This window comes from Pagrus major, chromosome 21, assembly GCF_040436345.1.
Source record: "Pagrus major chromosome 21, Pma_NU_1.0".
Lineage (NCBI taxonomy): Eukaryota > Metazoa > Chordata > Actinopteri > Spariformes > Sparidae > Pagrus > Pagrus major.
In genome coordinates, this window is record NC_133235.1 from 9,543,407 (window position 1) to 9,565,636 (window position 22,230).

The 22,230-nt window shown below is 40.9% G+C and overlaps 1 protein-coding gene across 2 annotated transcripts; it reads left to right on the forward strand.

The window, feature by feature from the left end:
* The first annotated feature begins 953 nt into the window (after nucleotides 1–953).
* Nucleotides 954–21,258, forward strand: LOC141016396 (CTD small phosphatase-like protein). 2 transcript variants are annotated; one of them, XM_073490724.1, is made up of 8 exons: nucleotides 954–1,606; nucleotides 13,782–13,939; nucleotides 14,084–14,116; nucleotides 15,185–15,286; nucleotides 16,048–16,104; nucleotides 16,458–16,550; nucleotides 17,095–17,280; nucleotides 18,011–21,258. In XM_073490724.1, the coding sequence occupies exons 1-8, from the start codon at nucleotides 1,531–1,533 to the stop codon at nucleotides 18,134–18,136; spliced, it is 831 nt and encodes a 276-aa protein (XP_073346825.1). In that variant the 5' UTR covers nucleotides 954–1,530; the 3' UTR covers nucleotides 18,137–21,258. The 2 variants fall into 2 exon arrangements, with proteins under 2 accessions (XP_073346825.1, XP_073346826.1); XM_073490725.1 differs by lacking the exon at nucleotides 14,084–14,116 and having other exon boundaries at nucleotides 981–1,606.
* The last annotated feature ends 972 nt before the right edge of the window (nucleotides 21,259–22,230 follow it).

Sequence of the window (22,230 nt, forward strand, 5' to 3'; positions counted from 1 at the left end):
CCATCAGACCTTACTGGAGCGCGAAAACACTCAGATCAATCAGTAAGAGCAACTACAGCCTGCCAGACATCACTGGAGGGACACACCGCCCAAATATTGTGATTCTCAAGTCGAAAAAATTATAATGGACTAGACTTAAGAAAAGGGCAAATATCACAGAATGTCCTTAATAATTACAAACGATGCAGCGCATATTTTCAAACTGGCAGTTAAACTTCTTAGGTTTTTTTGGATGGTGTTTGAGTTTGTTTATTTTACTGTGGTCTCAGAATCATAAGGTCATGACATGTGTTTATTTTTCATAGTTTTCAGTCATGTTTCCCATCATAAAGTGTCATAATGTTTTGAACTCTTAAATTAAAAGCAGTTCTGTGGGCAAATAGCATCTTACCAGCCTGTAAGGTCACACACCAGGTGCTCTCACTCTCTGTCTCCAGACACACAAAATAAAAAAGACATTTGGCTGGAGATCATCTGGGCTCCTCCAAACCCGACACTGCGGCTGATGTGATCGAACACAAATGCATCTGATCATTATGAACGCAGGGTATCCCCGAGGCATGTCTCTAACTCGAGCACTAGGTGGCGCTATCGGCCTGTAAAAAAAAAACAATCATCCGCACACGGCGACAGAAAGCTCAGAACCAAAGGCTTTTGGATTGTTAAACGGGCTGTTGTTTGCTCGGGAGCGCGTTAAAGCCATAGCCGGGACTCGCCACATACAGTACCACGAAGTGTATTGTGTTTAAATGTATTCTTTGTAAGCTAATAATAAAGAGCTATAATTTGTTGCGTGAGAGCAACAGTAATTACAGAGGAAAGGGAGCTTTGAGAGAGCCGTGTCCAGCCAGCTGCATGGGTTGAGCAATGTGGTGCGGCTGAGTTTGCGCTGCCTGCCTGAGAGAATCCATCACAGAAACAAACCGCCCCCTCCCACCGAGTGCCCCCGCTTCAGATGCAACTCAAAATACATAAAGCCTCCATGTTGCACAGGGAATGTAGGGCCAGCAGACATGAACTGTTTGCCTAAATGTGTTAGCTAACTTTGGCGTTGAATAACTTGCGTTTGATACATATTTTTGGGCAAGAACAATCCTCCGACGGGCTTCCTAGTGTTTTCAACGTTGTTCAGGCACGGCCTCACATTTTGGATAATCGGAGCTTCAACAGCTAACTCGCTAACCCAAGCTACTTGCTAACTTCAGCTAGTTAGCAACCGAACCTCGGCTGGTTTTGGTTTTATATGCCACAAACGCCGTCGGTGTTGTTCACAAAAATATTTGTCTGCAGCGATGATATTTTGCGGAGAGCCATAAATGACAGCCATTCACTGGCCTCCATTCACCACAGTGCTAGCTGGCTGGCTACCACCGCTGCCACAACACTTCGCCTCGGACGGTTGCCTGGCTTTGTGGGCTGGCTGGTCATCCTCATCTTAAACAGCTAGCTAGCAGTAGCTAGCAAACGAAGCAAGCGCGCTACAACGAATAACATTGTGGGAAACAAAACAGGACTACACCACCCGCCTAAATGGACCACACGTCCATAATAACCCAGGTCTCCAACCCGAAGGAGGAGGAAATAATATCCTTTAACCAGGAGAAAGGTAAGGAAAAGTCAAATAAGGCTAACGTTAGTGAACTAGTGCTAGGTGGCTAACTACTTTCTCGATTGACGTTAGCTTGTAGCTCACGCTTGCTAGCTGCTCTAGTAGTTGAAGACACTGGTTGCCTGTTAGCGACAGTCCTCTTAAACATGGCCATGTAACTAGCGTTGGTTAACAAACTCCGAGGAAGCAACAAGTTTATCAGAAGGGTCTTGTCCCGCATAAGTTATCGAACTAGCTAAACGTGTTTGCTGCGCGTTCAGTGTGAAGAGCGCTCCCGTGTCAGACTTGTTGTCTTATCCCATTAACGGTGGCCGAATTAACTTAAACCTTTTTGTGAAGCGGTGGATGCTCACACTTAGTTAAGCATCCCCGTGCAAAGTGTGCGTTTCTTAAATTCGGCATTTTGCACACTTTTTGTGTGATGGCTACACAACTGGAATAATTGATATGATAAGTGACTCAACCTAGCTAAATGTATCACGACCACAATAAGCTAAGAAGTTCACAGTGGTTTGAGGGATAGGAAAAGTTTTTTTCTGATGAGCAAGCATGCGGGCAGTTAGGAAAGCTGTCGGTAATGTTGAATATATAATGTCCAGTGAATCGGTGCAGCATTTCCCTTGACTCATGAAACTGTGATGTGACAAAGCCATCCCCACTGTGGTCACCTCATAGGATGCACAGATTCACATACACATCAGTTTAGCTGCCTTCTGTGATGTGGTGTGTACAATCCAGTAACATTAATTAGAGCTAAGGTCGTCCATTATTTTGATTCTCAGTTAATAATCACCCATGTTTATGGGGATCCCAGGCCCCCTTGTGCCTCAGTTTTCACATTAACACTCTATCTGTCATTTGCTCTTTTTATTTCTTCACTCACTCTTTAGCCTCATCTGCAGTGGAGGTCAAATCTCTCCTTCAAGACCATAGCTGCTAATGTCCATTCATTCCCATTCCTGGGCCTACTCAGACACTGCCCGGGTCACACAGGCCCATGGGGTGTGTATCAGTATCACATCTCAAACCTCACTTGACAGACCATTTAGTAATATGAGAACTTAAGTCTTTCAAACACAACAATGGATTCTCCTCTGAGGGTACAAAAGTATCTCTTAGTAACTACTATGGATTCAATGTGAGTTGAACATACCTGTGCGTCATGTGCGATTATCATTGCAGTTATGTGGGAGTTATGAGAGAATATTTTTGCAGGTTGGGATTTGATCCACGCAATATATACAGTCGTCCTCAAAATTATTCATACCCTTGCTAATTTTTGTGATTTTCTATTTTTGTGATGAAATGACTGCATTTTTTCAAGTTTGTTTATGAGGTATACGTGACCAACAAGTGAAAGAATGACAACAATACACAATTCAAGAAATTCTTCATTTCAGGGGTATTTTATTCAAGGATTCCCAAAAAATGCCATGTTCAAAATTATTCATACCCTAGTCCAATGTCTTTCTTTAATAGTCAATAGCATAGCCTTTGTTTTTTATGACTGCTTTGAGACGATTCTTGTATGTGTCCACAAGCTTCCTGCATGTCTCCTGTGGGATGTTTGCCCATTCCTCCTTTGCGAAAGCCTCAAGCTGGGTCAGGTTGGTCGGTTTCCTAGCCATCACTCTGGTCTTCAAGTGATGCCACAAGTTCTCGATGGGATTCAGGTCAGGACTCTGACTTGGCCATTCTAGGACGTTGACATCATTGTCCTTGAACCATTTCTTCACTACCTTGGCAGTGTGTTTGGGATCATTGTCTTGCTGGTACGTCCAGTTGTGGCCAAGCTGTAGTTTCTCAGCAGATTCCTTCACGTTTTCATCAAGGATCCTGATGTAATCTTCCTTTTTCATTATTCCTTGGACCTTGACTAGGTTCCCTGTGCCACTGGAAGAGAAGCATCCCCATAGCATTATGCTTCCACCACCGTACTTGACTGTGGGCACAGTGTTCTTTGGTTTATATGCTTTCGCCTTTCTTCCTCCAGACATATTGAGCATCCATATGGCCAAATAACTCCAACTTGGTCTCATCAGACCACAGGATGTTTGACCAAAAGCTGGGATCTTGCTTCAAATGACCTCTAGCAAAGGCCAGGCGAGCCTGCACGTTTCCTCCTGAGCAGCGGCGTCTTCCGAGGCCTATGTCCATGGAGACCTCCTCTGTGCAAGACTCGCTCAATGGTGGACCGTGAGACCTTTGTCCCTGCCTGGTCAAGCGTTTCAATTAGGGCCTTGGTTGTGGTCTGGGGGTTGTTGTTGACCTCTCGGCATATTTTCCTGGCAAGTTTGGGGGACACCTTACGCTTCCTGCCACGCCCGCTGAGGTTTTTAACAGTATTGAATTTCTTGTACTTGTTAATTATGCTCTGGACGGTTGCCACAGGGACATCATACTGCTTTGAAATGGCCTTGTAACCCTTTCCTTCACTGTGGGCACGCACAAGACGTTGACGTAGGTCTTCACTGAGCTCCTTCTTCTTGACCATGATGACCAGAAATTGAGAATGACCAGAACACTTTTCCTCTATTTATACTCTTCTGGAAAGATGCTATTTTTTTAAATCAGTGTTTAACATTTGTTCAACAATGTTAATGGTATTTATTCCATTGTAACATTTTGAAATAACCACAGGACAAAGATTTTTGTTGAGATATTGTCAGGGGTATGAATAATTTTGAACATGGCATTTTTTGGGAATCCATGAATAAAATACCCCTGAAATTAAGAATTTCTTGAATTGTGTATTGTTGTCATTCTTTCACTTGTTGGTCACGTATACCTCATAAACAAACTTGAAAAAATGCAGTCATTTCATCACAAAAATAGAAAATCACAAAAATTAGCAAGGGTATGAATAATTTTGAGGACGACTGTATGTATGGCTGTAAAAATATGCAAATTCCACTGCAGTGATGTACACTTAAGAAACAGCTTGATGTTATCTCTCAGTAAAAACATGTGCAGATGCAGTTGTTTTGCTTGAAAGATATCAGAAGGTATTTTCAGGGGTCGTTTGCTTTTTAAGGGATTGTTTGAGGTTGTGTTATTGAGCAGGGATAATGTGATGGGGAAGTCATTTAAGGTCACTGGGTATGACTTTTGCTGAAATGATGTTAGTCAATTAAGTGGTTAGTTGATAGGAAATTTCATCTGCTAATGGTTAAAATGAAATTGAATGAATGGTTTAAGTAACTGTTCCAGTAACAATGCCAGACTGTGGTTTCATGAAAGCAGATTTTTGTCTGCTTTCCTTTGTTTCTTCATACATTCATTTTTTCCCCCCCTCTGGTATTTTGGCTGTTTGTCAGATGTAAATGTAAGGCATCATTTCTGGCTCGTGATGCGGATTTGTCCTCATTTTTAGATTACATGGTTAATTGAAAGATTGACAGTTTAATTGATTGTATAATTTAACAAGTGTATAGAGAATTATTTGTACTCTCTTGAGCTCAGGTTTTGCTGTGTAGTGCCAGTTAACGACACGCTGTAGGTCTGAAAGTATCAATAACTGATTTTTATTCCGTTTCATTATGTAACAAGGTTTTTTTCACACCTAATGTTACTCTGAGCAGAGTTGTCTTTTGTGCAGGACACAGTTGAGTTAGAGGATGAAGTAGAGCATTGATGTTGCTCTTTGTTTCCTACCTTTTCTTTCTATTTTAAAGAATGAGTCACACAGTTATTCCCTTGGGGCTAAGTCAAATATTACCATCATTATAGGAATAGTATGGCCATGTCTTTTCTTCCATTAGTTCTGGATATTTTCTTGAAAACAACAAGGTTTGAGTATGAGGGGCATAGTCATCAGCTGTGTTATATATTGGAATTTGATTTGTGAAGTAACAGGAAGAACTTTTTTCTGTTTTACAGCTGGATTCTTACATATAAATCCTGAGTTATTATACAGTCATTTAATCATATCACTGTCCTTATCACTGCAAATTGCATTACATGTAGCCCATCCCAGCAGCTGTCCTCGAGGAATTTGACAGGTAGTCTTACATTGCTTGAACAGGCTCCAAACTGTCTGGACAAAAGTTGACCACCTTTGCTCTCAGCGTTGCTCTGCTGGCTGTCTTACGACATGCGTCTGCCTTTCACACTGGTTTGGCTGCCAAGCTGCAGCCTAAATATAGAATTGCTGCCCTGTTGGCCAGAGCACCAGTGACCTCGAGGCCAAGTATAACTACGTGGAAAGATGACAATGATCCCTTTTTTTTCTCATTTGTCAGTCATACTAGGCTTTAGTTTGGATAAAAACAGCAACTTGATTTTCTAAAGAAGATATTGACTGTGGTGTTGGTCTTTTTTCTCGTTGTGATTTTGTGTTGATGAGGGGGGGGTTTCAAATATTTAAAGTTGATACTCCACTGGGACCTGAATGCATTAGTGAGTTGATTCGGCTGCTCTTACATGGTCCCTTCACCCTCCTGTATAGTCCTGGAATCCAAGACAGCTCTGAAGATTGATTTATGTGTGGTGGTATGCATTGAGCACTGCAGTTGTTCACTGACTGTCACTGTAACCAGAAAAGTTTTGCCATATTATTAACCTGTTTATCTATTTCCTGAGGTTTCCGATTAGGGTGGAATGTCAGCTCAGAGTTTGCGTGTTCACCTTGTACATGTGTGGGTTTCCTCCCACAATCCAAATATATGCAGTTTAAGTAAATTGGTGACTTTTAAAGGGCCCATACATGTGAACGTGTGTGAATGGTTGTCTGTCTGTGTCAGACCTGTGTGACACCTCGCCTCTTGCACAGAGTGTTCTGGCATAGTTTCCTGGCCCTGCACAGGATAAGCAAATGACGTATAAATAGATCATTTGCTTTCAATCTATAGCCGACTTTAATAAGTTTATTTTTATTTGGAATGAATAACTCATTTCTGTAGCAAGTTTAGTAAAGATCTGTCAGTCAAATTGGGAACAATGGCAGATTCCCAACCTTTTTGGTGATTGGAAAAGTATTTTGCTTTAATTTTTCTTGCCTTATAGAGCTATTATAACATTACATTGTTTGTTGAGGCAGAGATCCAGAGGTCACACTGCAGAGCTGAGTCTGACTCTGAGAGCTGATTGTGTTGTAGCCAGAGTGTGCACAAACATTTGTGAACAGGTTGTTTTGAGGTGATTAAACCTGTTGCTTGTAACACTGTGTCTGTCAGCGACTGCTGCCCGGCATACTGTAGTCTGTAAATGATTGTATTCTGTATTAGGTATGACTTTTCTAAATCAGACTATTGACCCCTGTGTTTTCATCATTTGGTTTGCTTTTGTCTCCACTTCTTCACACACTATATCTTAGGATGCAGATATGTGCATTCAGCTTTGGTTGGAGGCTCCGCTCCATCATTTTCAGATTGAGTTACATTTTTTACTGTAGATTAAAGGTCAAGTCCACCTAGTTTACACATTAAAGTGTGTTTACAGGTCTTGGGGAGTACTACTGCATATCTGAAAAAAATAACATTTTGTGTCTCCAGAGGAAGCCGCATGTAATCTTATAAATTGCTTCCAGTGTTGTCCTATGTGCTATATCGTAGGCAACTGGACTTGTTTCAGTTTCTTGAAGACAATTCACCTCTAATCCAAGAGGCTTCTTCAGTTCTGACCATGACCTGGATGAATGAGAACCTTCATCAACATGCTCCTGTGATGTCACTTAGTAGTTACGTTGCATTGTGGATAATGTAGGTGGCAGGTTTTGAAAAGCAGTCCACTGGTCTAGCATTGCACTCCTATAACACTGCTGGAGTCGGAACAGTTGAAAAAAATGATCCAAATCAATATAGCAGAGAGATCACATTTTTTATTCCATGCGTTCTGCTTCCTGTTCAAAACCTGACGTCTACATTACCCACAAGGCAACTTAGCCAGATCACTGGAGGCAATTTATCAGATTACATGTAGCTTCCTCTGAAGCCACAAAAGACTATATGCTACTTTTATCACATATGCAGTTGTACTCGCCAAGACCTGCAAACACACTTTAATGTGTAAAATTAGTGGAGTTACCCTTTAAAGGTATAATGGCACTAGACTCTAACCCCTTTCACAGAATACCTGGAGGAGCTGTGTGTGTGTGTGTGAACTTAAACGTCTGAATCATTTGACCTGGACATTAAACAAACCTTACCCCGCCAACTCTCTAGTACAAAGTCTGTGTAATGTCCGATGTGTGACTACAGCAGGTCATTGTCCTGAGAATTCACAGCGAGTAAGTGAGTGTGTTGATGACTTTATACTGTGATTGTGTTTCGTACTCTTCTCTGCTTGCCTGTGTATTGCTTTCCACTCTCCATTTATATTACTGGTACATGTATTGATATCAATGCAATTACAGACCTATTTCTAGTAGGTGAGAATGTGTCTAAGACAATCTCCTTGTGTGTTACATGTGTGAAAGGGAAACTTTGTATAGTGTCCACAGTGCATATGTAGAAATGTCCTCTGTCTACTGTGAGATTTGTAGTGTTATTAAGACAAATGCTCAGTGCACCACTTACAGTAGACCAAATACAAAGCTTTAGGATTTCACTGCACTGCTTACAACATGTAGTATGGAGGGTATGAAGTTTTTAGCTGTGCTGGATTCACCATCAGCCAAAGCTATATGATTTACCAATAATCAGAAACCTTGTCATGACTCCAGGAGACAACATGCAATCCTTGGCTATAGAGAGGTGGCTTTTCTTGGTTAGACCCTGACTTGAAGTTATTGTCACACCCACTGATGAATGATTCATAGTGTGTTGTGTTTATATGTGGACAGCCTAGTGCTGGATATACTCTACCTCAGGGCTGCACAATACTCTCTCAATTCTAAGTGCTGTGTTGTAGGCAACTGGACATGTTTCAGTTTCTTGAAGACCTCTCATCCAAGAGGCTTCTTCACTTCTAACTAACTGGATGGGAGTTGCAGGCTTTTAAACTCTGTCGTAAAGGACACGTGAGCTCTGAGATTCAGAGTTGTTAGGGCCACTTGTGGGTTGTTGACCCAACCAGCCTTCATGTGGGTTGTTAGAGCTAGGTGAGCCCAGGAGTGAATGGTTGTTAAGCTGTCTGGGGAGGGAACTCAGTACTGCATTGTAGGTGGGTGATAAGTAATGTCTTAGTCCACCTCCTCTGTTCAAAGACAGTTGTTCCAGTCTGACATAGATGGATTATTTTACTCCTCTTTCAAACCATCTGTCTTCTCTGGCCAAGATGTTTACATTGTTGTCCTCAAAGGAATGTTTTTTCTCCTTCAGATGTAAGTGGACAGCAGAGTCTTGACCTGAGGAGTTGGCCCTCCTGTGTTGTGCCATGCGTTTATGGAGAGGTTGTTTTGTCTCCTCAATGTACAAATCTGTGCAGTCCTGGCTGCATTGAACAGCATAAACTACATTACTCGGCTTACGCCTGGGTGTTTTGTCTTTAGGATGGACAAGTTTCTGCCTCAGTGTGTTGCTAGGTTTGAAGTGAACTGGGATCTGATGTTTATTGAAGATCCTCCTGAGTTTCTCAGATATTCCCACGACATAAGGAATGACGATGTTGTTACGTTTGTCCGTCTCCTCCTCTCTGTCTGCTCTGGATCTTTTTAGATGTTTTGAGAAAGGTCCAGTTTGGGTAGCTACAGATTTTAAATCCTCCCCTGATGTTCTTCTGTTCCTTCTCCTTACCCTCTTTCTTAGTGGGCACGGTCTCAGCCCGATGGTTAAGGGTTCTGATGACCCACAGCTTGTGCTCCAGTGGGCGAACAGCAGGTACTGATCTGTGTGTAGGTTTTCTGTACCTCAATGTTGAGGCTTTTGTCTTCTTTAGTGTGTACTGCACAGTCCAAGAACGGCAGACTGTCTCTTCTGACATCTTCCAGCATGAACTTAACGTTGTTGTCCACAGCATTTATATGTTCTGTGAAGGTGTCGACTTCCCTTGTTCTGATTTTGACCCAGGTAAATTTCACTTAAAACTACTGATGATGATGATTTTTCTGAGGTATCAAACAAACATGTTTTCTTACATGATTTGTAAGGCAGGTCGTCTTTGCAGCACTATAGCACTTAATTATAATGCTGTTTTGTCAAACATTTTACCGTTATCAAAAAATTGCAGTTTCATGAAATCTGTATATTGCATGTATCCATGTATCCGTTTTGATAAATTGTACAGTCCTACTATACCAAAAGGCCTTAAGACCAAGCTACTTGCTGTGTCCAATCAATGGTTAATGTTTTTCTGTAATGAAACCTTGGAATGTGTTGTGGGAGGTTGTGAATAAATTAACTGGACTCTGACCATTAACTTTATGAATTAAATACAGTTAACCCTCTTTAATGAATTACTACCCTGCATCCAGCCCAGGTGAGAGACTTGTTTGAGGCCCAGATCTTCTCTGTGCATGACTCAGTAGCCCAGGCTGTTTTCTGAGGGTCTTTGTGCAGTAAATCGGCCAGTCGTAGTGATGAGTCACAGGAAGCTGATGACTGCCTCACTGTCCCAGTTTTACAGTAATACAGAGCAGAAACGACAAGACGAAGTCCAGTTTAATAAAGGAAGTCGTGTGGTCCTGATTAGGTTATTTTTAGATTTAAACCAAGCATACTATGGTAGATATGACATCCTCAGGGTCATCATCAGGGTTGCTGTCTCACTAAAGCTCGGGGATCATGTAGAAACAATTTGCTTAATTTCCTTTTGGGTTATCTCAGAATTCCTAAATAAAGCACTCTGTAATTATGTGTCCTGGTGTTATCCCCAAACATCCAAATCTCTAAATCAGTTTAGTTTGGTATTTGATGGTTGTTGCAGTGTTGTGTGACAGTTTGCTATTTTCCAGTGGATTGTGTCAGATGGTGGCTGTTATACTGTCACTCTATGTTTTGGACTCTAAGATGGAACAGTTTTTACCTGATTTCTTTTGCTCAGATGACCACATTTACAAAACTGATGGACATGGCCTGTCTCTTCACCAGATGTTCAGCAAAACAAAAGCCACCAGTTTGACTCATTGTGTCATTTATTAAACATTAAACCTTTTGGTGCCTTAATATTACTGTTATACATTGCATTATGTAAGTTTATTTGTTTATTTTATTTTTTCCCCAATGAAAGGACCCTCAAAGGAATGAAAACAGAGTTTTTTGTTTTGGTTTAACAAACACTACAAAATATATTATGTCCATCATAAAAATTATCACATCCACAAATACATCCATTTTTAATAACACTAATATAGCAGAACTCAATACCCCAAATAAACAAGTGAACACATTACACTAAAATATCCTTTAAAACCAGGAAAAGGCGATACCTGCCATATCAGGATATAATGATATATAGTCTCAAATCATTATAACTATGTATTGATTAAGGTTAGAATGATTATTGGCCCTGGCTGATTATCTGGGCCGATATTCAGCATATTTTTCTGATTACCAGTATTGGTGATTTTTCTCAGATTGCTGATAAAATAAACTATTTTAAAAATGTGCTACTTTGGCTCTGATGCAGCATCCTTTTACACAATGTCTCGCCCACTTGTGGCATTTCACAATTAACAGCCTATCAAGGCTGAATAATCTGAATCTGCAAAGTAACTAGTAACTAAAGGTATCAAATAAATGTAGAGGCGAGAAAGTATAAAGTAGCAGAAAATGGAAATACTCAAGTACCTAAAAATGTATACTTGAGAACAGTACTTGAATAAGTTCTACATGGGTTTATTCCATTGTTAGTAGATAGAAATGTTGACACATAAAGTAAAATTTTTACTGCGAATAAATATCGGTTACGGTATTGGCCTTGAAAAAGCCATATCAGTCAACCCCTAATATCGATATGTTGCCCAGCCCTAGTATGAATTACAAAAGAATTGTGTCAACAGTTAAAAGTTCTAAAAATCTTAAGTAATCCATTTTCTCCACATATGCTTACTGCACGATAATGTTGTTAAATATTGCAATAAAATGAACTGGTACATAACAAAAAAACAATAACATTATCTGTAATAACCAGACACAGTTTCAGTCATACTACTCCATCACCACTGCTTGTCAGAGCAGTTCCATGTGTTTTGGTTTTAAGTTACTTTAAAATGGAGTGTTACAATGTTGTTTCCTTGTTGATGGTTAAATATTGAATATAAATGTCCCACACTTCAACCCACAAAGCAACGTTACAGGACCAAACAACGGTAACGTAGTAACTGGAAGTGTCTTTGGCAACTTATGAGGAAAAAAATACTGCAGTTATACATGGAAAAGCCTCTGTCGTCCTTGTCTGTCCTATTGACTCTTTGTCACATTTCTGCCCAAAAAACAGCGTCTGTCCCCCCGCAGTTGAATGCCGGTGATTATGTGACGTGATTCAGAGCAAAAAACTTGAACTCACTTTGTCTTTGTCACCTTCCACTATTGTGTTGTTGTAGTTACTGTCACTGGAAACATGTATTGAAAAAAAATCACTGCAACGGTCAGCCCTCCCGACCGAGACTTCATGGACTTTCCCCCAGAAAACAGCATGCCTCCCCGTGAGTGAGAGAGTCAAACAGGGTCTGTTGTTTACTGATGGTGATTATGTAATTATGTCATTTAGAGCGAAAAATGTAACTTTCCACGATGTATGGTGGGTCAGGATCTCATTCACAACACATTATAACTGCATCCATATGATTATAAACAGTCAGCGAGTACATGTTTAGATTAACAGGTGGACACCAGGGAAACACATTAAAAAAACACATGGATGTCAACTTCATGATGTGTACCGTCACGCCAGAGTGCTGTATGAATTGACACACTGGTGCGGCTTCATGCCGGAGCTGCTTAGTTCAGTGTGAACAAACAAAGGCGGAGAAATGGTGAGCCTTTGCTGCACTGATAATACTGAGTCTCTGTGTGAAAAGGGCTATTGTCAAGATATAGTCTAAATAGCCGGCACAAAGTGCCCGAGCATGAAAGGCAGTAATAAATGTGACTCGAAGCCAGTGATAGAGAGATGATGGAGGGATCGAGGAAGGCAGAAGTGTTTTATGTTGCCATGATGACATGTTGTTACTGTGTCAGTGTCTGATAGCTTTCCTGCATTCATGTGTGTTTTTAGCTGTGGAGTACAGAAATGAAATATACTCTTCTTTAAACAATAGTGTGGTAACTCCACATGATGCCCTTTTCGTGACATGATATGAGGATACGAGGCTTTGGCTGCTTTTGTGGTCTTAATATACCGTGGATGTTCGTGCGTAGGACTGTTTTATCGGAAAAACACTCAACAAAGCTGGATTGATGTAAAAATAGTTCTGGTATTTGTAATGTTGTCTGAATTTGTTGTGCACTAGCTTGGTTTTATGATATTCTTCCTGCTGTTTCCTATGACAAATGTCTGGTGGGGATTTGTTTAAGGTCAGGAGCACAGAGTGGCACAATATCAAGATGCCAAAAGACATGACATAATGCTATTTGCTCTTCACTGGTCTTCAGTTGCAAAAGCATTCTGGTTGTGTGAGCCGAGGGGGGACTAATGGGGTGGAGAGGAATGCAGCCTTGTATAGGCTCTGCGGGGTCTGAGGGCCTCCTACCTCCTCCTCCCCTCGTCTCTTGTGCATGTCCAGGCTGCTTCAGTCACTCACCTGCCAGCTGAAACATGGGCGGGGAAACGTAAGCAAGCTTTCAAAATGGAGACTCCTAGGCCAATCAGGTGACAGGATCCACGACAGGGCAAAAAGTAAGGGAGGAGGGTGCAGCTCCCAACTTGTCACTATTAATAAAAGCTCAGTGTCTGATTTAGGCGCTGCTCCGTACTCCTGGAATGAGAGCGCGCTCTGAACTGTCGCTATGTGTGACTGATGAAGTCACCCAGCCAGCCAAGTTATTTTCTGATCAGTGCTTCGGCCAGGCCGGGACAACAAAACCAACACTAATGCCATTTAATCACACTGTCAAGGTCTCACCTATTGTTATGATTGAGTGTAGCTCACACCACTGTGGCCACTTAGAAGAACTGTAATAAACACAAAACTGTTTGATCCCACTTATTACAGCGGCGTTCACAGCTCAACATGCAAATAAGCAAACGTAAATGCTTCCCATCTTCAGCCTGCTCCATTTTTATGTCAGAACATCGATTTGCATATCCACTTGTTCACCCGCCGCTCTCCCACCCCTTCCTTTTGTTTTGACAGCGTCCCAGTCTAACAGCAGCCTAAAGAAGCAGAGGAGCCGGAGCATCTTCAGCACATTCTTCTGCTGTTTCCGCAACTACAATGTGGAACCTCCAACCCCCAACACCAACACCAGCTCCCTGCCTCCACCTGTTGAGGAGAACGGATCGCCTCCCAAGGTGGGCTGCTCCTCCACTAATCACATCCTGTGTGATTGTTATTTTCCTTTATCTTCATGGACCCTTTTAGTCTCTTTTTTATGTTCTCCTTCCTACCCCTCACCCTGTTTTTGTATATCTGTGTCTATCTCTCTTGTATTGTAGTGTGACCAGGTCGAGGTCATCCCTGTCCCTAGTGTATGTATCGCCTTTTTTTTCTTTTCCTTTGCATGCAGGCTGAGTGGGCTGGTGCTGGCACATCCTGTCTGTGTGGGCTCCAGTGCTCCTCAGAGAGCTTTTGCTCCGCTACCGTACTGCGGTTCATTTTCAGCCGATCGTAGCGCTGGCTGTGAGGAAGGTGTATATGCACCTATGGGTTTAAATGGTGCGTCAGTGCCTGACCTGCATGAGTGACACTTGGTGGTTTGTATGCCTTTTATAAATACTGTGACAATAACTAACAAGTTAAACATGAAAAAGGTGTTTATTAATTGCTTCAGGTGCTTCCTTGCAAAAAGTAAATGAATTTATTCGCTACTTACTGCAATTAAATATCAGTGAGATTTTAGCTCCACAGTTGCTCCAACTAAGTGGTTAAAAACTAATCCAGCCCGTCTTTCAAGGAAGAAATTATGTGTGATGTTGTTATCTGGTTGGCTGACCAACACACCGGTCAAAAATCACACACACTGGTCAAATCACTCATCAGCTGTTGCATGAAGGGAATTTCTTAAGATCCGTCGAAAGTGAACAGATTTTTACCACAGCACTGTTTATGCACTGAGGCATATTTCCCACATGACCTCATCCCATCATGTTCACACTTGAATTTGAAGTATTATTGGTATTTTCATGAGGTTTAAGTTTGAGTGATTTCAGGGAAACTAACACTGTTCTCAAGCAGCAGTAGCAGCTACCCTTTTTGCATGGCCTTTGTCTCCGGGAATGTGTGAAAAGTTTTATTTAATCTCAACAGAAGGGGATTTAAGATAGCGCAAAGTTGTCTGAATAGGTGGCTGCTGCAGGGGAATTTCCAGTTGTGAAGAATCCCATTGGGTGTTATTTTGAGGCGATGGGTCCATTAAACGCATCATTTCAGACATGGCTTTATCTCAGCTGCATTGTCACCCATGGACATGCTCTTCCTAACATGGTGTTGGCTTTTCTGCTCAGCCTTAAGCAGTAATTTATGCAAAGCATATGTTACTATCACTCACAATTTCTCTTAATATATCTAATATTATCTGCCTTGTCTTCTACCCATAGCCACCAGCCAAATACCTCCTCCCAGAGATGATAATATCTGACTATGGCAAAAAGTGTGTGGTGATTGACTTGGATGAAACACTCGTCCACAGCTCTTTCAAGGTAAGAGGAGGCTAGAGTAAAAAAAAAAACAGGTTTACTATTAATCTTGTGTGCCGGTCTGTAGTTTTTAGCTGTCAGTGTGTGAGCTAGTGAAGGGCTGTATGTTAGAAAGATACAGTCACCTGTTGGCTTGCCCAGTCTTTGCTTTAAAAATGCAATAGGATAAAAATCTGCATTTAAAACTACACTGAAAACATATGTGATTTTTTTTCTTCAGTATTTACCTACATCATTGTAAACCATACTATATACATTATCTTTTTTTTATATCCAAAACTAAAAACGCAAATAACCTGCAGTAAGTCAACTGTGTGTCAAATCCATTGGATCACTGTGCAAACAAAGGAGAGGAGCAGGTGGTGGAGGATGTGCTGTAGTAAGAACAAGGGCAATATAACAGTCCTGAGTGTGCACTTAAAATAAAAGCAGGATTGTAATAGGAAAGTGTGAAGGGAAGGTTGATGTTGGTAACCAGCTGCAGTTAATACAATTTCTTATTAAATTTGAACCAACATTGTCACATATAGAAAGCTGGAGGATGACCACCTTGTTAGATCACTAAAGAGGTTACAGAAGGACAGAGGACAATGAGGAGGGATTTGTTTTGGCAAAAAAAGGGCGTAATTATTCCCTCTCCCTGCCAGAGATTTGATAATCTGTTAATTTAATTTTTGGTGTTCCTAGCAGGACCTCTGCTGAGCAGTTGTGGTACTACACCAACAGTCTGAATGACATTGATATGCTGTTGTTTCTTCTCACAGCCCATCAGCAATGCTGATTTTATTGTTCCAGTGGAGATCGATGGTACCGTTCATCAGGTATTGTACACACAATAAATGGACATTTTATTTGCGTATACCTGTTTTAATAGGGGCAAGAGTTCCATTTATGTGAAGAACCTGAAGAGAATGGCTGTGATCCAGTTCAAGTAATCCAGGATAGGCTGTGTGTATGATGGTTGGCCTATTCATGATTACTTGCACTGGGTGGCAGCCGCTGGGGCATCGAAACCGAGAGTGAGAATTTCAGAGAAGACGCTCATAAAGCTGAAGATTTTTCATAATGCAGGAAATCAGAAGCATGAATTTTTCTGTAGCAATATCCAAACATATTCTTGTGTGTAACATCATGCTGTGCATCCTGTGCCTGAACTCTGTGCTGTGTCTTGCAGGTGTATGTGCTGAAACGACCCCATGTGGATGAGTTTCTTCAAAAGATGGGAGAGCTATTTGAATGTGTGCTCTTTACAGCCAGTCTTGCCAAGGTGTGTTCAGGCCCGGCCCTGTTTTCTGTCCTGACATGTGCTTTGGATACAAGCCAGTGACAGCTATGAAACAACATTTTCTATTTCCTTGTTCTGCTCTGAAAATGATGTCTCAGTTTTCACACTTCCTCTGCATCACTCTCCATCTGTGTCTTTTTGCATCTTAGCCAATAATGCATGGGTAAGTTTAATGAATGAGAGAGAGAAACAACTGTGCTAAGGGCCCGAAATAACTGTAGTATCAGATGTTTCTTGTGCTGAGTTAAAAGCTAGGTGTCAGTGGTGCGTGTTGTGTCATAGAGTAGTATTTCCTGAGGCTTCCTCCCTGTCAGGTAAACACAGGCTTCCTTTTAGAGTAATAGTGTAACATTTATGAGATCTTATGTTAGCGCTCTAGTTGAGGCATTTGACCACAAAAATTTGCATCACAATGTGTCTTCAACATGCAATCTGATTTATAGTTGTACAGCAGTGAAATTCAGGAAGTTTGATATTTGTTTTCATCTCATTGTAACATGTTTGTGTGTTTGTTTGGCTTGGACAGTATGCAGACCCTGTGGCAGACCTGCTGGACCAGTGGGGTGTGTTCCGAGCACGACTTTTTCGAGAATCCTGCGTTTTTCACAGAGGAAACTACGTCAAAGACCTCAGCCGGCTGGGACGAGAGCTCAGCAACGTCATCATTGTTGACAATTCACCCGCCTCTTACATTTTCCACCCAGAGAATGCTGTAAGTTCATAAACCACGAATCCAATTGTCACAGTCAGAAGCTACTTTTGTTTTAAGATTTGCATTGCCACAAACAAGACTTTGAAATTGAGGCTCACCTAAATTACTACCTTCTAATATAGTTCATTATCTCATGAGTCTGTATGAAATCTACCCACAAATGCAATCAAAATAGTTCTAATGTCCAGGAAAAATAATGCTGGGATTACACTTTGAGAATTACTTTGAGATGTGGGGCGTGCTTCTTAACGTGTGCCAGAAAATTGCGATTTGAAGTCTAACACCGGACTTGAATGAACCTTACAAATCAGTGCAGGCTCAAGTGGTTCCATAAAGGTCGATCCAAGTTCAACGCAGTCAGACTAATTTAACATAGGTTCAAGTAGCCAAGATAATTGCATGTTTGCGCTATTCATAAACAGTCTATTAGGTCTTTTATGTAGTGATTATCATTCTATTATCAGAGTCAGTGGTAAAATGATTGTTACAGAAACTCTGGTTAAGCAACAACTGCCATAGTAACTCAGCTTGAATTTGCTTTATGGAGCCGAATCAACTGAATAATGGTGTCAAACTAACCAAAATAATCCTGGCTAATTTGGTAAACTCACTTAATGGAGCAGGCTCCAAGTCTCTTTTTTTTGGCATTCTGTCCCCATGTTAGATTCCAGTGATGATAGTCTTACTATGAAATAAAAGCTAACTGCGGGTGGTTCTCCTGTCTCCAAAGGTTCCAGTCCAATCCTGGTTTGACGATATGAATGACACAGAGCTCCTGGACCTCCTGCCTTTCTTTGAGGGACTCAGCAAAGAAGAGGAGGTTTACGGAGTCCTGCAGAATCTGAGAGGCAGGTAGCAGGACAACCACAGTGCAGCCTGCGCTCTCCGCCATCCTCTCTGTCCATCTCTGCCCTTTTCTACAACCACATCTCTCAGACTCAGGCAGATCCTTCCACATGCGGCCCTCTTGTCTCTGCCCCAAGGGGACGCCTTGGAGTCTCACTGTGGAAACCTTCATGACACCCCGTCTCTTCTCTCTTCTCCTGGTGACTGGCTGCCTTCTGAGTGCCATCATAAAAAACACATACACTAAATATCCCAGGAGCACTGTGTTTGACAAAAACCACACCAGAAAGTGTACAGAGGGTCCTAAGTTGATAATATTGGGGACAAAATACTAAGAGGAATGAACTCTGGTCTTTATTTTCAAAGCAACAAAGTTTTACTATTCGGTGAAGTGCTTGTTTTAAAACCAAAAAGAAAACCCAACAAGTTTTTTTTTCTGAAACTTCTTTTGTGGTACCACACAAAAGTCTGAAAAGATTTAGTCCTCGTATTGTTGCTATGCAGGCAGTTTCTGGTAGTAGAAAGGACTGTGATTCTCTTTTCTTACTGAATGAAGTGCCTTGTGTGAATGTTGTTTATATGGGGAAATATTTTGTACATGGCATATTTCCAGAGTACTTCAATCTTTTCACACACGATATGCTTTAAAGTGAACACACAAGTATCTTGATATAAAACTTTACTTTAGTTTTTTTTGATCATCAAACGCTGGGTAAATGTCTCCATAGTATTCTATATATTTTCCCAGTATGCTTGTGCCATTATTTAGATGTGACTTTGTTTTCTTTCTGCTTTCATTATATGTAGAAATAGTTCATTTGTTTTAGGCAAAGGAGTACGTTTGCAATTGTGAACCTTACACCCTACCTGCAACTCCAGTAGTTCTTTGCGTTTGATAGTTTGATCTGAAATCTCAGATACAGTTGTGCCATTTATTTTCTCTCTCACACTCTCACAGTGTCCCCCTTTATCTCATTTTATTATTTGCCAAATAAGGAAATTATTTTTTAACAGGCTTCATATCTTTAACAGGGGGTCAGCTATAATTGTTAAATCATAAGTAGTAAGTATAGCATTATAGGTTTTATTCTTTTGACAAATAGTTGTCAAATACCTTTTTGTATGTTTTTAATGTTATGAGGTCCTTGTTTGTCAAGTCTTGCTTATCATATGGCTAGCTTTTAGCCCACATTTCTTCCCTTGTTTCTGTTTTGTTTTTGTTTTTTTGGCACACATACGTGGTGCAGCTTCACCCTTCAGAGATGATCTTTCTCCAGAATTGTACACAGTTGCAAAGGTATCCCTCTTGTTGTTTGAAATTGTCTGGGATCTTACAGTAAATTGGTCGAGTGCCATGTTTTTTATTTTTTTCATGAGGTTAGTGTCTTTAGGGGATATAGATATGTGTCGGATCGAGTCTGGACAGCGTTAAAATCCCACCATTCTCTCCTGATTTACATACGATGACGGCCCGCTCTCGTCCGGCCCTGGTGTAAAACCAGCGGAGACGAAGTGTGGTGTTTACCCTCCCAGACTCTTTTGAACTGCTCTTCACCTCAGTGCCTACGTTTTGAGAGGAGCCACACAAACCGAATGCTGCAACATTAGCTACCATGGCAATAACCTTTTCTGGGGGAGTTTCCATCCCAAGTGTTTGGTTTGGGTGTCTAGAGCACTTGACGAGGCTAGCCAGGCGAGGTTTGGTTGACAGTAACGGCTGGTCTGATTATCACAATGACTTTTAGTGTTCATGGTTAACATTAATTTTTCACATCATTTGATCCGAAAACTGGACAAACACATAATCTTGTCATTTTAGAATAAAAATTTAATTATTAGAATGTCCAAATTATATTTTTATCCAGGATTAAAATACTGAAGCAACTTGAATGTTGCTTGGTCTATCTCAGCAACAGCAGCCAAACAACCATGTATAATAAACTACATTGCCATAGTATTCAGCTTTTGTTGTGCGGGAAAGTTAAAAAAGAAAAAAAAGACGCCTTCCAAACCTACAGATGGGGGGGTTTGTTCTGGCCCACCAGACAGCCTCCAGATGTTGGGGGCCAGCTCTAAGTGGAACACTACTGGGGCACTGCAAAAGGACTGTGAAGAACCTCATCATGGCATTGATGCCTTACTGCCTGTGGAGGCACAAAGCAATGTTTCTTCATTTATTCCATCTTCACGTTTTCAGCGTCGTCTCATTAGTATTGACTTATGGAGTGTGAAAGCGGCTCTGCCACATATGTAGACCATATATGGTCAGGTGACTTAACATTGTGAAACAATAAAATGAAGCAATGAAGCGTGAAGACGCTTCGTGGTCCCATCAAAGGACTGTATGCTCCAACAAACCTCATTTGCTTTATTGCTTGGTTTATGGCTCATGATGTTACATTAAAAAGACCTACACTTCTTCATAATTTCCAACATTTTTTTTTTTTTTTTTATCCAAGTTGAAAGGCTGCTGCTCCTTCAGGCGTATTGAAAATCTTTTCTTTCTTTTGCATAAGCGTTTGTGTTGGTGGTTTCAGTGCAATGTCCTTTTTATAAGAAGCGTTTGGTCGACTCTTCTCAACCTCTCAATGATGACCTTTTCTCTGAAAATGTTGTTTGTATCATTGTGATATTTTTCTACCTACCTTTTGTCAGTATTTGGTTTGAAAAGTTGCATATTACCCATTGTATTCAGCTTTTTTTCCACATCCTCTTCCTTTCAGATCTGTAATGTCCCTCTCTCTTGCCTTTTGGTAAGAGTTCTCAGTCAGGTCTCGTCTTTCCTCTCGGGAGACGTGTGTGTATGTGCGTGGGTGTTCGTGTGTGTGTGTTCGTGTGTGTGTGTGTGTGTGTGTGTGTGTGCGTGCGTGCGCACAGGCATCTCGTTTGTGCTTCCTTACAGTGTTCCTTTTGTTATCACCTCACTCATAATCACACATTCATCATTTTGTATTGATTTAACACCAAAGTTCTACAACACTTGAGTTCAAGTCACAAGTTATTCACTTTTCTTTTTTTTTTTTAACACTTGTTGGTTCTTGTTGGATTACTTTGAGTGTCAGCAGTGTGTTGTCATCCTGAGCATCAGTTTTTTTTTCTTTCTTTCCATAATAAAAGGCTTCATTAAAATAATTTGTCGTGTCTATTTTTTATTCAACTGTCTTAACATGGTACATGAATTAAGGCCAAAGATCATCACTTAAACTAGGTGTGATTGACGTTTCCTCCATCTCTCTGTACCTGGTCATTTAACTCCAAAAGTCATGAGAGAGCATGTTACTGTCTTCTGTTGACATATTTTACAGTCAACTTCATTTATCTTGTCATTAGTTTCCTTCCAGACGTCACAATAAAGCACATTTTTATGGAGGACTGTTGCTTGTCTTCTGTCAGCAGTTTAATGGCAGCCAACTCTTTTTATTTAGCCTAAATGAGCTTGCAGTAGGGAGGTCATGCTAGCTTAGAACTTAAAGGGTAACCCCACCAATTTTACATATTTAAGCGCGTTTACAGGTCTTTGGGAGTACGACTGCAAATGTGACAAAGTAGTACGAAGCCTTTTGTGGCTCCAGAGGAAGCTGCATGTAATCTGATAAATTGCTTTCAGTGGTGTCACTCGGCTAATGGTTGGGAGTTGTATTGTGGGTAATGTAGGCACCAGGTTTGGAAAAGGGAGAACAAAGTTTATATCTCTCTGATTTTGATCATTTGTTTTTAAACATAATGAGATTACATGCAGCTTCATCTGGAGACACAAAAGGCTCTATTCTACTCTGTAGAGACAGCACATTAACTTAAATCTCCCAACACAGTTTTTGGCCACTTGAAGGCAGCAGGACCCAGCTGTAAACACAGAAATGTGCTTTTTACATTGAAATTGAGCTTGGGGAATGTAAGTTCAATATATTCACCCCACCAGCTCTTTTTTGTCTTCACTTATTCCTGAGAAACTGCTATCTACTCCACTATATTCAACAAGTTATCACAAATGTTGTCTTTTTCTTTTTTTTCTTTTAGCTATATCTCTGAAAACAGCTGCCTACTGCAGGCAAAATGATATGGTGAGTGAATTAAGTGTCAAGTTGCAGAGCAATGAGTCGAAAG